The 13,598-nt window shown below is 37.9% G+C and overlaps 1 protein-coding gene across 7 annotated transcripts in view; it reads right to left on the bottom strand.

Moving 5' to 3' along the window:
* USP34 (ubiquitin specific peptidase 34) overlaps nt 1-13,598 on the bottom strand; it is a 176,598-nt gene that overhangs the window by 26,092 nt on the left and 136,908 nt on the right. For all 7 annotated transcript variants that reach the window (XM_084798362.1, XM_084798363.1, XM_084798360.1 and 4 more), the window contains 9 exons: nt 11,705-11,790; nt 11,050-11,218; nt 10,880-10,954; nt 9,424-9,575; nt 6,276-6,324; nt 6,086-6,190; nt 5,964-6,008; nt 4,536-4,640; nt 2,411-2,558 (listed from right to left, as the gene is read on the bottom strand). In XM_084798362.1, coding sequence (XP_084654488.1) covers nt 2,411-2,558; nt 4,536-4,640; nt 5,964-6,008; nt 6,086-6,190; nt 6,276-6,324; nt 9,424-9,575; nt 10,880-10,954; nt 11,050-11,218; nt 11,705-11,790 — 934 coding nt within the window. The remainder of the gene's footprint in view (nt 1-2,410; nt 2,559-4,535; nt 4,641-5,963; nt 6,009-6,085; nt 6,191-6,275; nt 6,325-9,423; nt 9,576-10,879; nt 10,955-11,049; nt 11,219-11,704; nt 11,791-13,598) is intronic.

The following is a 13,598-nucleotide window of genomic DNA, read 5'->3' as shown; positions in this document are numbered from 1 at the left end:
GCCGCTTTTGTGGTGCTTTGTTTTGAGACAAGGTCTCACTATGGAGCTTTGGCTGGCCTGAAGCCACCATGTAGATCAAGCTGGCCTTGAATTCAGACATCTGCCTGCCTCTGCTTCCGAAATGCTAATACTCAGAATGTGCCTGCACTGACTTGGCCAAGTCTTTAACTACTTTAATACTTGGTGACTCAAGTTTTCATTTCTCAACATTCAGCTATCTGCTAGTGGTATTTTAGAGCTTTTATCAGTTCTTTAGTTTTCATGTTATTTAAAGTGCTAAAATATATCCATGCCCTAATATTTAAATTTTTTTTTCAGTTTTCACTAATATTTTAAAAATGGCATCTAAAAACTTGTTTCCTAACTAAAGGTTTTTTTGTTTAGTTAAAGAGCCGTGATTTTGCTAAGCTGTTCAACTGGTATTTTGAGAATAACCCTACTCCAGTCATTGAGACTACAGGACTATAGGTGCATCCACCATGTCAGAATCCTTACTGAGCAGGTTTAAAAGGACTGTCACTGGACATGCATATTGTGGATAAATGAGTTATATACAAGCCCTGAAATGGCATTACAAAAATTTGAGAGAGGGAACACTTTTTTTTTTTAAGAAGCTTGGCACAAACTGCTTTGGCCTTTTATGAGAATAATATTATAATATCACTACACTACTATGTAAAAGAATTAATTTTCCACAGTACTATCATGAACATCAGTGTTAACAAACTTGAAAGGGATTGTGGTTTAAATAAAGTATGTACAGGGAAGCAACACTCTGGGCTGAGTCATCATGTCAGTCCACAGGTACCTGCCACTAAAAGGTTTTCCTCTCAAGGACACCTCTGATTTCAGACAGAACACATAGTCCCATATAACACTCACCAAGTTTCTACCACCATTAATATCTATTATTGTTATGCTAAATTGTTGTGATTAAGGAACTAACAAATTAACATTACTTAAATTAATATTTATTTCATATTTTAGATCTCACTAGCTTTGCCTCATGGTGCTTTTGTTTGTTTCTGCACTTGGGAAGAAGATTGTAGAGACTGTAACATGTCTGGAGTACATTTTTCAAGTGGACTTTTGATATTAACCTTGCCCACTTGCCTGACAGACACGTTTCCTCATTCTCATGCTACTTCTGCCTTTCCTCACTTCTCCTCCACAACTCCATCATTCAGCACCTACCAAGCAAGAGTAAAGGCCCACCTCCTGGGAGCACACACAAACCATTCAGTAGTCTCCTTTGTGGATTTTTATCTTCACTTGTTGGGCTGTGCGTTGCTTGTGTTTATGTCTATGCAGCAGTTGGTGCCTAGTGCCAGCTGGGGCCACACAAGGGCCTAGGGCCTCCCAGAGCTGGAGTCACAGGGGTTGAGTTACCCTAAGAGTACTGGGAGTCAGTATAAACTTGTAAGTCTATTTCATACTTTGGACTAGAACACAGAATATTATATTTTTCTTATTGAAATTGCTGTGGCTTTAGCAACTGGACGTTCTCTGAGGTGTTCTGTGTGCCTGTGACATAGCAACATAATTTAGCAGTGTTTCTTCACTTTAAGCACCAGCTTATTCTGCTTACTGCCTGTCCTAAAATCTTATCTTATTGGGGACAGTCTTAGAAAACAGCATCTGGACACTAGATATGCTTAGTCACCAATTTAAGGCCCTCCGAGCTGGGAAACAGCATTTCAATGACTAAAGAAATTCCAAAATAAATTTTGATTTTTCATTTGTTTGGACTATAAAAAAAAGTAAATGCATTGTGTTTATTAACAAACACTTTTCTGTCTTGTGAAATGTCTCTTTTTGCTACATGTCCATATGTCTTCTAAGAAATTTTTTGTTATTGTTTATTTGTTTTTGTTTTTTGAGACAGGGTTTCTCTGTGTAGCCTTGGCTGTCCTGGACTCGCAGTGTAGACTAGGCTAGCCTCGAACTCAGGTCGATCCGCCTGCCTCTGTCCTGGGATTAAAGGTGTGCGCCACCCCAATGGCTTGTACACAAAAAATATGTATAACTTCACTGTTATAATTACATCCATGATTTGTCTTAATTAGCATTTTAATCTTAGCCTTCTCAAGATTTACTTTGTTTTCTAAGACAAAGTCGCCATTATGCAGCTCTGCCTGTCCTGGAATCAAGAGTTACTTTAAAAAACTGTTTCCTCATCTTTTACTTTCTTCAGTAACATTTAAAAATACTCACAGTGTCACAATTTTCAAACAGTAAACAAACAAAACCCTGGCCTTTTATGACACATCTCAGAGATTTACATTATATAAGGCATTATAATTAGTTTAGCCCCACCACTCAAAACCCTAAAAATTGAACCAACAATCAATAAAGCCAACCTAAAATTAGAACAATTAACAATTGGCTGAATTTTAAACATTTGACTTACAAGTCCTGACTCTAGGATAATTGTGAGCCAAAAGAAATCGCTCGACCCAATTTTCCATATTCTGGAGGACCCAGCTGTGTGCCAGCTTATTTCGGGGTGTCTGCACTGCCAACCAGTCCAAACACTGAGAAGGATTGTATTCAATAACCTATAAATGAAATAACAAAAAGAGGACATAAGGTAAATTGAAGAAACAAATGATTTTTACTTTCTTTTGGTATATGCTATTAAGTATTTAGTTACCCTTTTCTTTTTAGATTATATTTGTGTAGTAGTGTTTTGCCTACATGTAAAGTGTGCACCACAATACATGCCTGTTCATGAAGAAGTTAGGAGAGGGTATTAGGTCCTCTGAAACTAGAGTTATGTGAGTGGCTGTAGGTCACCATGTGGTCTGTGGATGCTGCGAATTGATGCTAGGTCCTCTGTGAGAGCAACAAGTGCTCTTAACTCTTGGGCTACTTCTCTGGTCCTTTTTCTTTTCCTTTAAACTGGAGTCTTTTTTTTTTAGAGACAGGGTTCCCCTCTGTATCCTTGGCTGTCCTGGACTCGCTTTTGTAGTCCAGGCTGGCCTCGAACTCACAGCGATTGCCTGCCTCTGCCTCCCAAGTGCTGGGATTAAGGAGATGCGCCACCACCACCTGGCTAAACTAGAGTCTTTACAAATGTTTTACCCATTATTGGTTATGTATTTGGTTCTGTGATACACTTGCATAGCATAAACTAAGAACCCAGCATGGACAGGGAGGAGAAGACCCTTTCAATTTTCTAGAGCTTCTCACCTGTCCCTTTCCTACTCCATGGCCATGTTATTACTATCACATATGAATGTTCGTGAATTGCTGTGAAGATTCTGTCCATGGGAATGGGAATTTTAGCAATCTAGGGCAGCGGTTGGCAACCTGTAGTCTGTAAGCTAAATTCTGTGGCTTTTTATTGTTATTTTATTTGGACACTGCCAACTTACTACTTTTTTTTTTTTTAAAGGTTACAACAGCACAGTTGAGTAGTTTCAACAGAAATGGATACATGCATTTGGTATGTGGCCCTTTAGAAAAAAGGTTTCTGGCTTAGAGCTTTTCCAGTCATCACCAAGAAATCTATCCCACAGCAAGTCTCTCTAAAGTGGTTTGAACGCTGCTTCTATCTTTGCCAACTGCTAAACCAGGCCTTCTAATTGCTTTATGACATTTTTCTTGAGGATAATTATTCTTAGTGACTTCATACTGTCTGACGCCACTTGGTCCAAGTAAGAAGAGAAATGCAAAATCCAAGACTTTGTGGGTTCCTCCCTCTTTCAACAGCTGCCATGCCATCTAGACTGAGGAAGACCCGGAAAGTCTGGAGCCACATAAGCGTCAGTCACAGGGCTGCATCGGCAAGCACCACAAGTACCCTGGGGGCTGTGGGAATGCTGGAGGCATTTGTCAGATCAACTTCGACAACTATCATCCAGTTTACTATTGGAAAGTTGGTATGAGGCATTATCACTTACAGGAACAAAAGCTTCTGCCCAACTGTCAACCTACATAAGCTGTAGGCACTGGGCAGTGAGCAGACACTGGAATTGCTCTCATCGGGTTACTACAGAGTTCCGGGGAATGGCTGTTCCCTAAGCAGCCAGTCATCATGAAGGCCAAATTCTTTAGCAGAAGAGCCTAAGAGAAGATTAAGGGTGTTGGAGGTGCCTATGTCCTGGGGGCTTAATGCCACATGGGGAAGCTAATGAAACAATAACATTAAAAAACAAACAAACAAGCCAGGCGTGGTGGCGCACGCCTTTAATCCCAGCACTCGGGAGGCAGAGGCAGGCAGGCAGATCGCTGTGAGTTCGAGGCCAGCCTGGTCTACAAAGTGAGTCTAGGACAGCCAAGGCTAACACAGAGACCCTGTCTCGAAAACCCAAAAAACAAACAAAAAACAAAAAAGCCCAAAAAACAAACAAACAAACAAACAAACAACAACAAAAATCCCCAACTCCCACGAAGGTAGGGTACCTTCTACTACTCAATATTGCTAAACTTTGTTTTACTACAAGTAAAATTACTCTGAAAAAAAAAAAATTAAACAAAGGAAAATAAATCTCTGGGAAGATAAGATCAGTGATATATACTTCAAGACTTACCTCCCATATCCTCTGCAGAATGTAAGATGCAAAGGGAGGCATTCCTGGAGGCCCACCAGCAAATTCCATTAACATGGTCAACAATTTAAAGAAAGGATTGGCCGCCTGTAAGATATACATATCTTTATTGAGATACGTACTCCTTTAGCCTCAATTAAATCTGTTGAGCTGGCAGAGCTTAGACAGCACTCCTGCATACAGACTACCATAGAATGTCAGATCAGTTAGAAAATACGTCCAATTACATAGCAGCAACATTGAATAGGTTTTTTCTAGATGTCAAATGTACTTAGTAAAAAAGGAACTCAACATTTCTGCTTATAAATTAACTACTAAATGTAAATATTTATGGTAAAGGTGATATTTTGATACACACACACAGTTAATTAAGGTATGTGCTATCTCACATATTTATCTTGTTTTGTAGTAAAAATACTTAAATCTATTCAACATTTTTTCAAGTACACATTATACATTATACATTACAGCTCAATGCTGTAAAAGCAATTACTAGAGTTTCTTCTGTCTAGTCGACACAATGTTGGCAATGAAACAAGCATGTTTTTTGTTTTTCCGGTTTTCAAGATAAGGTTTCTATGTGTGTAGACTTGGCTGTCCTGGACTCACTGTGTAGACTACGCTGGCCTAGAACTCACAGTGATCAGCCTGCCTCTGCCTCCAAAGTCCTGGGATTAAAGGTGTGTGCTACCATGCCTGGCTGAAAGGAACATTAAGTTATTGAAAACTTTTTATTGTTTCCTGTAGCAATTTCTGATCCCTAAGAAATTGATTACATTGATTTTTAACATGCACTAAAAAGTAGTTAAATGCTTCTTATAAAAAAATGATTTTTCGTCCCACATGGGCATGGTAGCACATGCCTTAATCTCAGCACTCAGGAGGCAGAGGCAGGCAATCTCTCTGAGTTCAAGACCAGCCTGGTCTACAAAGAAGAGTTTCAGACTAGCCAAGGCTACACAGAGAAACCTTGTCTTGAAAAACCAAAGACTTCCTTCCTTCCTTCCTTCCTTCCTTTCATTTGGTGGGGGAGGTGGTGAGTGGTAGGAGGAGAGGTTGAGATATGGTCTCTCTATGTAGCCCTGGTTGTCCTGAAACTCAACTACAAAGAGCAGACTGGCCTGGCCTTCATGGAGCTCCGCCTTCCTCTGCCTCCCGAGTACTAGGATAGCTAAATGCTTCTATTTAATGAAAACACTTGTGACACTGCACTCCATATATTCCTCCATACACACCGAGTTCTTATGATATATGCTTTAAGCCATACAATTTGGAAGCTTGACACATAATTAGCACTCTAATATACAGGATTTATATGTATATATCCATATTTAGTTGGAAAACAATTATTTGCAATAAAAAATTAAGTATTACTTCAAACTATATAGTTATTAGCAAACCCTTACATACCTCAGGTGTTAACTTTGCTATTGAAGTAAACAGCATAGATACAATCTGAAATATAAAAAGTAGGATTTCAGAATGTTATTTTTACAATTATCAAAAAGTTGAAGACTGTTTTCAGTACTTACATGTTCTGCAAGTCGATTATTGTACCGACACAGGCTAAAAATTAGATTACACGTTTGTCTTATATTGATGCCATCACGAATATGTTGAAATAAGAAGGGAAATCCCTGTCAAAAACAAAAGTTGTTCATTCAACAACTATCACATTTTTTTTATAATGAATAAATTGCTTAATATTAGTCAAGGTATTACCTTTCCTCCTGTTAATGCAGCCATGTCAGTCTGTGACAATGTCAAATGCCTAAAAGAAAATATTAGTGGAAATAAATCTTTTCCATGTGTACTACTTTGTAGCTATTAACAGCATGACATGCATGAACCCTGTCAATTCTATTATCTTCAAGATTAACCTGCCATCATACAATTTGGGGAAGTGTTTGATGGCTACACTTGCTGGCTAAGCATCTCAGGCAATTTTCCAAGATTAGAATATGAACACCACATCTACTTTATTTCCATTTCATTAACTCCATAAATATATTAAATTGCTAGGATGGGTCTAGTTTTACTTTGACAGCTATTCTTTTGACATGAGTCTTAAAATAAAAATTTAAGAAGTATTAGTATTACCATATAATTTAAAGTTAATACATTGAACTTACATAAAAAATTCAGATATATATATTTTTAAAGTAGGATAGTGTCAAGTAACTTTTCACTCAGGTTCAAATTTACCCAAATCATAGCCAATCCTGTTTCACTTTTACCACCAGTCATTCAATATGCATTATTCTGAAGCAAATTCCAGGTATTTTTTTTTTAATCACTTAATCCATAAATCTCAATACATATCTCAGGTAAATTTCAAAAAAACATAAACACAGTACCATTATTCATGCCTATGGTAAGGCAACAAGTCTTCACTATCTTACATTATCAATGTACAAATTTCCTAAAGTGTCTAAAATATAGTTTATAGTTAATTTGTCTCAATCTGGATCTGAATGAAAGTCTTTTGTTGCAAATAGTTTTAATGTCTTTAAAATTTTTAATCTATTGGTTTCCCTTCGGACTTTTACTGCAATTTATCCACTGAAGAAAGCAGCTTGTTTGTCCTGTAGCGATTCCAATATTATGTTTTGCTAATTGACTCCTGACGGTGTTGTGTTAGCACATCCTCTGCTCCTGTGAAATGGTAGGCAGATCTAAGACTTGATCAGCTCTAGGCTTCACTTTTTAATCAAGAGTGTTTGTAGGTGGTGATGTGGACTGTCCTCGGGGAGACACATAAAGAAGGGGTTAGTCTTTATGACATATTCCACCAGAGATGACCTTGGCAGCATTATTTCACTTAGGGACAGAAAGTGATTTCTAATTCCAACACACCTTGCTCATTTATTAGTTGAAACATCTGTATTGATGAACTTTCCCTCATTCATGAACATGGTTGACATACTTTTATTTCTTGCAGATAAGATAAACATATTCTTTACACCATTTCCTTTTATCAGTTTTCAAAATAAAGATTTGATTTCTTAGTATATTTCAAAAGTTGCCAACAAGTATTTCAAATGTTCTCTTATGGTATCATTCTGAGATTATCAATGTAAACATCTTGATGTGTCTTAACATCCCATCACAGTGAGTCTTACTTTTGATGTGTACCTTGTCCAACATAAAAGCAACAGAAACCCCTGAAGTACACTGTTGAGTCCTTTAAGCATGAACCCAGAATAGTCTACTTGATCTCTGTGCTTCTCAAGTAAAAAAGCACTCCAAGATTCTCACTCACTTCTCGCCCAGTACCTGGGCACGTTATAATTCCAGAATAATTCTTATTATATTAGAAACAACACGATTATTAAGAAAGTTTAAGATAATTTTGCAATTACTTCTTGTCCTTCATGAACGTCCTGTTAGAAACTGATAGTTAACATGTTCTTCAGGTCCTATGTATGCAGTGGCTATATCACCTCCACTTTTGATTTTAAAATACTGCTTTTTATATACTTACTCATAATTGTACAAAGCATTTACAGGATTCGAAAGCTAAAGCTTGGTTTTGTTAAGCTTCCATTTCTGCACCCTTCACCTTGTTTTCTCTCAAAATCATGTTATTAACTGATGATTTGATTTCTCGTTAATTCTTGATATTTGCGTAGTCACATCCAACGAAATGGTACAATGAATTACCAAAAACCAAATCATCGTTGCTATGGAAAGAACACACAGAACTAGGTCCCTGTGAACATGTGGTCACATATTTATCAAGTGAGAAATACATTGCCATATTTTACAGGTGTTTCTGTTTAATGACACCTTATTTGATATGTAGGATTACTTCACAGTGAACTTAAAACCAAACAGCATTGGAACTCATGGCTAAATGAAACTTATGTACTGTATTCATTTCCCACTGAGGGACATCACAGCCTTCCTTAAGCTCAGGAGCACTAAACAGCATTTCAGTATTATTCTTGGGAACCATTTAAACAGTGACATAACCAAAGGAAGAGCACAAATATTTTTAAAATGTGGCATACATTATAAAAAGTACATTTGTTTACAACATGGAAAGCGAAACAAGACAGGCCACTGCCTTGTTTGACCTTAGCTGGGAAAGCATGTGCCAGGACACTCCCATTTTTGACCACTCTGAATACACAGGTGTCTGTGGATAACTGTGAACGTTCCTCAAGTAACGACTTTTTGGCATTACAGACAAATTTAGCAGGTATGTGACTTTGTAATTGGAAATGCACGAATAAGGACTGGCCACACACACACACACACATTCTCTTAGCTCCCCTTTTCCTAAAGGTAGCGTAACACATACACAACCTCCCCTACTTTGTCTTTTGAAGGGAGATGAGGGAAAGGAAGGCCGTGTGTGCACAATGACGGTTACTACACGGTACCACAGATGGATTCCACATTCCATAAAAGACAAAACAAAACCAACCAAACCAAACAAAAAAACCAACCAAACAAAAAACTATGAAGGACTTGAATGGATCCCTTGATTTTTTCATGGCTAGTTCCCTTCTGATGAACAGTTGGCTGTCTCCAACTTTTTGAAACTAGAAATGGTATTTTAATAAATACTTCTCCATAAATATGTTTCTGTGTTGGGGCAAATCCCTGGAAGTATAGTTGCTGAGATAAAGAATGAAAATCCATTTAATTTTGCCAGATATTTTACTTAGGTTTCTTCAATAACTTTTTCTAGCACGACTCAGACGAGTTAGATAGAAAGGACTGAAATTCGTGAGCCACAAGAGTTGAAGTGATATTATTATTTTAAAAGATTTATGTAATAAAAATCAAATAGATAGAACAATTATGTATAAAGAATAAAACCAAACACGCTGTAAGCATTTTGAATGTTGAAACATTTCACCTTTCTGAGCGAGACTGTTCAACCAAAAGAGCAACTAAAGCTATCATCTTTTCAAGGGCAGCAGGTCTGTATTTTTCTTCTGCCAGAGAGAGGATGTCTTCTTCTTCCTCCTCTTCTTCTCCTTCTTCCTCTGACAATACTTCAACTTGAGGCTAATCAGAACAAAATTCAATGTTAATGTGTAGTTAGTTTTAATATCATATTTGAAACCGCTGATATGTTTTAATTTAAGTATGAGGAAGACATGGCAGGAACATGTAAAATCATTATATACAAATCATTAGATGAAGTCATCCAAAGGTCAGACCCTAACCTAACATAGCCTTAATGACAATCAGGACACTTTTAGCTAAATTGGAGGAACTATTCACAAAGTTCCCAAAACTATTTATCCTAGATAAACCTTTTTGTTTTATTGGAATCAAGTAATCTGGATTAATAACCACGATAAAAAAATTATGAGTATAATAAAACAGTAATTTCTATTAATAAAAATCCAGCCACACATACAAAAGACATCTTAGTATTTAGTTTCTAGATAATCTAAGTAGTAGATTTTTCCAGAGATATTCATATGGGCTCTGAAACTCAAGAGCCTGTTAGGAATGGTGGCACTCAGTTGGCTAAGGCAGGGGATAATTAAGTCTAAGGTTAGTCTAAGGTACATAACAAGATCCAGTCTCAGTAAGAAAGAAAATAAAGAATAAGGAGGAGGAACAGGAGGAGGAAGGGGGGAGGGGAAGAGGAGGAATAAGAAGAGGGAAGCAGTAGCTGCTGCCACCGCCGCCAACAAAACAGGTAGCCATACAGATTAATTAGCTGGAATTAGATTAAAACCAACTCATATACTTTAGTACACAGCATAATGTTTTTAAAGAGAAACTTCACTCAGCAGTCTGACCATGGATCTAAAGCAAGTGAAATTCTATAAGCTTCAACTGCCTCATCTGTATTATGGACATAAAAATTATACTTCTCTCATAAGGATATGAGAAGCTACACATAGGCCATGAAATTCAATGTCATCCGTATGCCAATATTAATAAATTGACGAGCTACTGAAGCTTTCAGAAGACTTGGGAAATTCAATAGTGAAGAGCTTAAAAACACCACCACCACCACCACAGATATAAACAAGGTAAGACTTAGTAGACTCTATAGTTAAACTGTGGCTAGTAGGATGAAAATAAAATTGGCTTTGTTCCAGACTTACAAAAGAAAGACTTAACACTCAGTTTCTTTTCCTGCTTGGAATATACACTGAAATAACAGTAGCAAGACCACTTAATCTAGGACTTGTAATATTAAGAAACACAAAGAGACAAAGGAACTGTACAGGTCTCTAGAGTCTTAACGATGCTGCCTGATGTGAACTGCTAGGAGCACGGCCCTGTGGCATTGATACGTAACAGGAGCATGGCCCTGTGGCACGGATACATAACAGAGCTGCACTTACATTTTCAGGTCCTTTGGTTCCCATGTAGAAATGTACCATTGTAGATATGGCTTGCAATGAAAGCAGAAACTGACTCTAAAAGTAAGCAATTTAAAATGTTAAATAAAAAACAAACTAAAAATGCTAAATAGACACATAATTCAAAACAAAGAAACAAGAATTGCCCTTACCTCTTCTTCACCCATTTTGGCAAATTCATAAAGGAAAGCAAAATACTCCGTAAGATGTTTGCTGTGAGGCTTCACACCGTGCTCCATAATTAACAACAGAGTTCTAACGAACCGAGTGACACACGAACGACCGCCAATATCTTCCACTGAGGCATCCATATCATCTGACCTGGAAAGGCAAATGTACCTCAGAGAACACGATAAAGCGGCAGACAGACATTGCCTTAGATGAAAACTGCTTTTTTGTTTTGTTTTCTGAGACAGAGTCTGGCTGTGTGGCCCTGGCTGGCCTGGACCTTGCTTTATAGACGAGGCTAGCCTGGAACTCGCGAGGATTACCCTGCTTCTGCCTCCTAAATGCTGAGATTAAAGGCATGTGCCACCAAGCTAGGAGAACAACTTTCAAAACTCCAATCTTTCATCTTCTAAGATAGTATTTGGTCAAGCAAATACCAACTTCAATAATGTAAGTAATTATAGTACTGCTGGAACTAAATCTATCCAAACAAAAAGTTACATCTTAAGATGTACTTAATTAAAGCATTCAAAAAGTCTTCCTTTCTTGCGATGTATTATTAGAGACAAATTCTTACATCACAGTCCAAGTATCCTTAAAGATACTTAAAAAAATCTTGGTTTTAAAAGGACTTCTTACCCGTCTTCCATTCCTGGCTGTAGATAGAGATGAGCGTGCACAGGTCTGAGTCTCTGAATCACATGGATACATAAGCGCTGAAACATCTTTAAAGGAGAAACTCACATCAGGTAACAGACACTACAGATTTGGCGTGTCTAGGAGGGCTTGGCAGGCCGCTGTACTATCAGTACACAGGAGGTACAAGCATGAGGGCCACATAGTTGATGGCATTCTGGGACAGCGTCACACAGAGTTAAGACCAGATTTGAAAAGCAACAGTCAGGGATGGCAGGTGCAGCTGAACAGTGGGGTCAATCTCAGTATGCACCAAGGTGTGAGTCTAACCTCCCAGAAACATAAAATTATTTTTAAAAATTCAGCTTTAAGAGAATAAAAAAACCTCAAGCTACTGGCTTCAGTAACACAGATATCAAACTCAAAAGCCGGTGCATATGTGTTGGAGAAGGTACAATGAAACTGAAACACATATATATTCATTTAGAGAAATGTAGTGGTGCGGACTCTGTTGTAGAAGGGAAAACAAACATGACGATGTAAGCAGGAATTCCACTTTTAAGTACATACCAAAATTAAAATATGATCAAAATAAAATCTTTTCACGAATGGCCATATCTGCACAGAAAATAGTCAGGAAGTAGCAATAAAGCTGAATGTGGTGCCACACCCTAGAACACTGGCATTCTGCAGGCTGAGACAGGAGGACTGTGGCAAGTTCCAAGCCAGCCTGGTCTACCTAAGTGAGTTCCAGGCCAGGAAGCAATTCAGACTACATCATAAAACAAACAAAAAGTAGAAACCTCAAATGTTCAACTAATGAAAAGATAGACAAAATATGTTAATACAGTCGCTGGAATATTAGCTGGTAGAGAATGAGGAGATGAAGTATGGACAGGATGCGTTTTTCTGTTTGTTAAGAACACTTATCAGCCAGGCATGGCGGTGCACGTCTTTAATCCCAGCACTCAGGAGGCAGAGGCAGGCAATCTCTGAGTTTGAGGGCAGCAGGACCTACAGTGTGAGTTTCAGGACAGCCCAGGTTACAAAGAGAAACCCTGTCACAAAAACAAACAAACAAACAAACAAACAAAAAGAACAGGACTCACTGTTGTAGCCCACGTTGCTCTCAAACTCACGGTAATCCTAACTAAGCCTCCTGAATGCTCGGATCACATAACTCAACGCACTCATCTCCAAACACACAATTTAACATGGACAAATCTTAGAAATAAGAAGTCAAAGTAGCCATTCACAAAAGACATCATGATGACTGTATAAAACGTTGACAACAACCCATAGAGACAATATAGAGCAGAACAGAAGTTAAGAGGGGCTAAAATAAAAGCAAGAGGATAAAAAGGAAAACCACTAGATATTCTTTAGGAGGTACTGGATGTTTTCAGGTTATACATTTACTGTTAAGTTCATGAAAATACTACAAAAAAAATTAAAGTTTATAATCAGAAAGTTGTGGGTGAATTTACAGTGTAAGACCCTACTCTTCCTTTGGATTTTTTTCTAGACAAAGTTTCTCGGTGGTCTTGACTGTTCTGGGCTTGCTTTGTAGACCAGGCTGGCCTTGAGCTCAGAGCAATCCACCTGCCTCTACTTCTCTAAGTGCTGCTAAGACTTCTCTTTAGACTATACTTTCTATACCTCATTACTAGAAAAGTCTTTTGCTATGTAAAATAATGCTAGTACCTCAACAAAGCAACTGTCCTTCCATGACAACTGGCAAATGGCATCATACAGATCAAGTTTTTGATACAAGAACAACAACTATAAAACAATGTTTTTAAGGGGCCGGGCATGGCCAGCTTGGGTCTGGCCAGCCAGGGTTGTAAGAGAAACCCTGTCGGGAAAAACAAAAAACAATGTTCAAGTATTCACTGGA

Source organism: Acomys minous (genome assembly GCF_964271855.1).
Source record: "Acomys minous genome assembly, chromosome: 10".
Classification (NCBI taxonomy): Eukaryota; Metazoa; Chordata; class Mammalia; order Rodentia; family Muridae; genus Acomys; species Acomys minous.
Note: the sequence above shows the minus strand (reverse complement) of the source record. Positions and strands in the feature narration are given on the sequence as shown.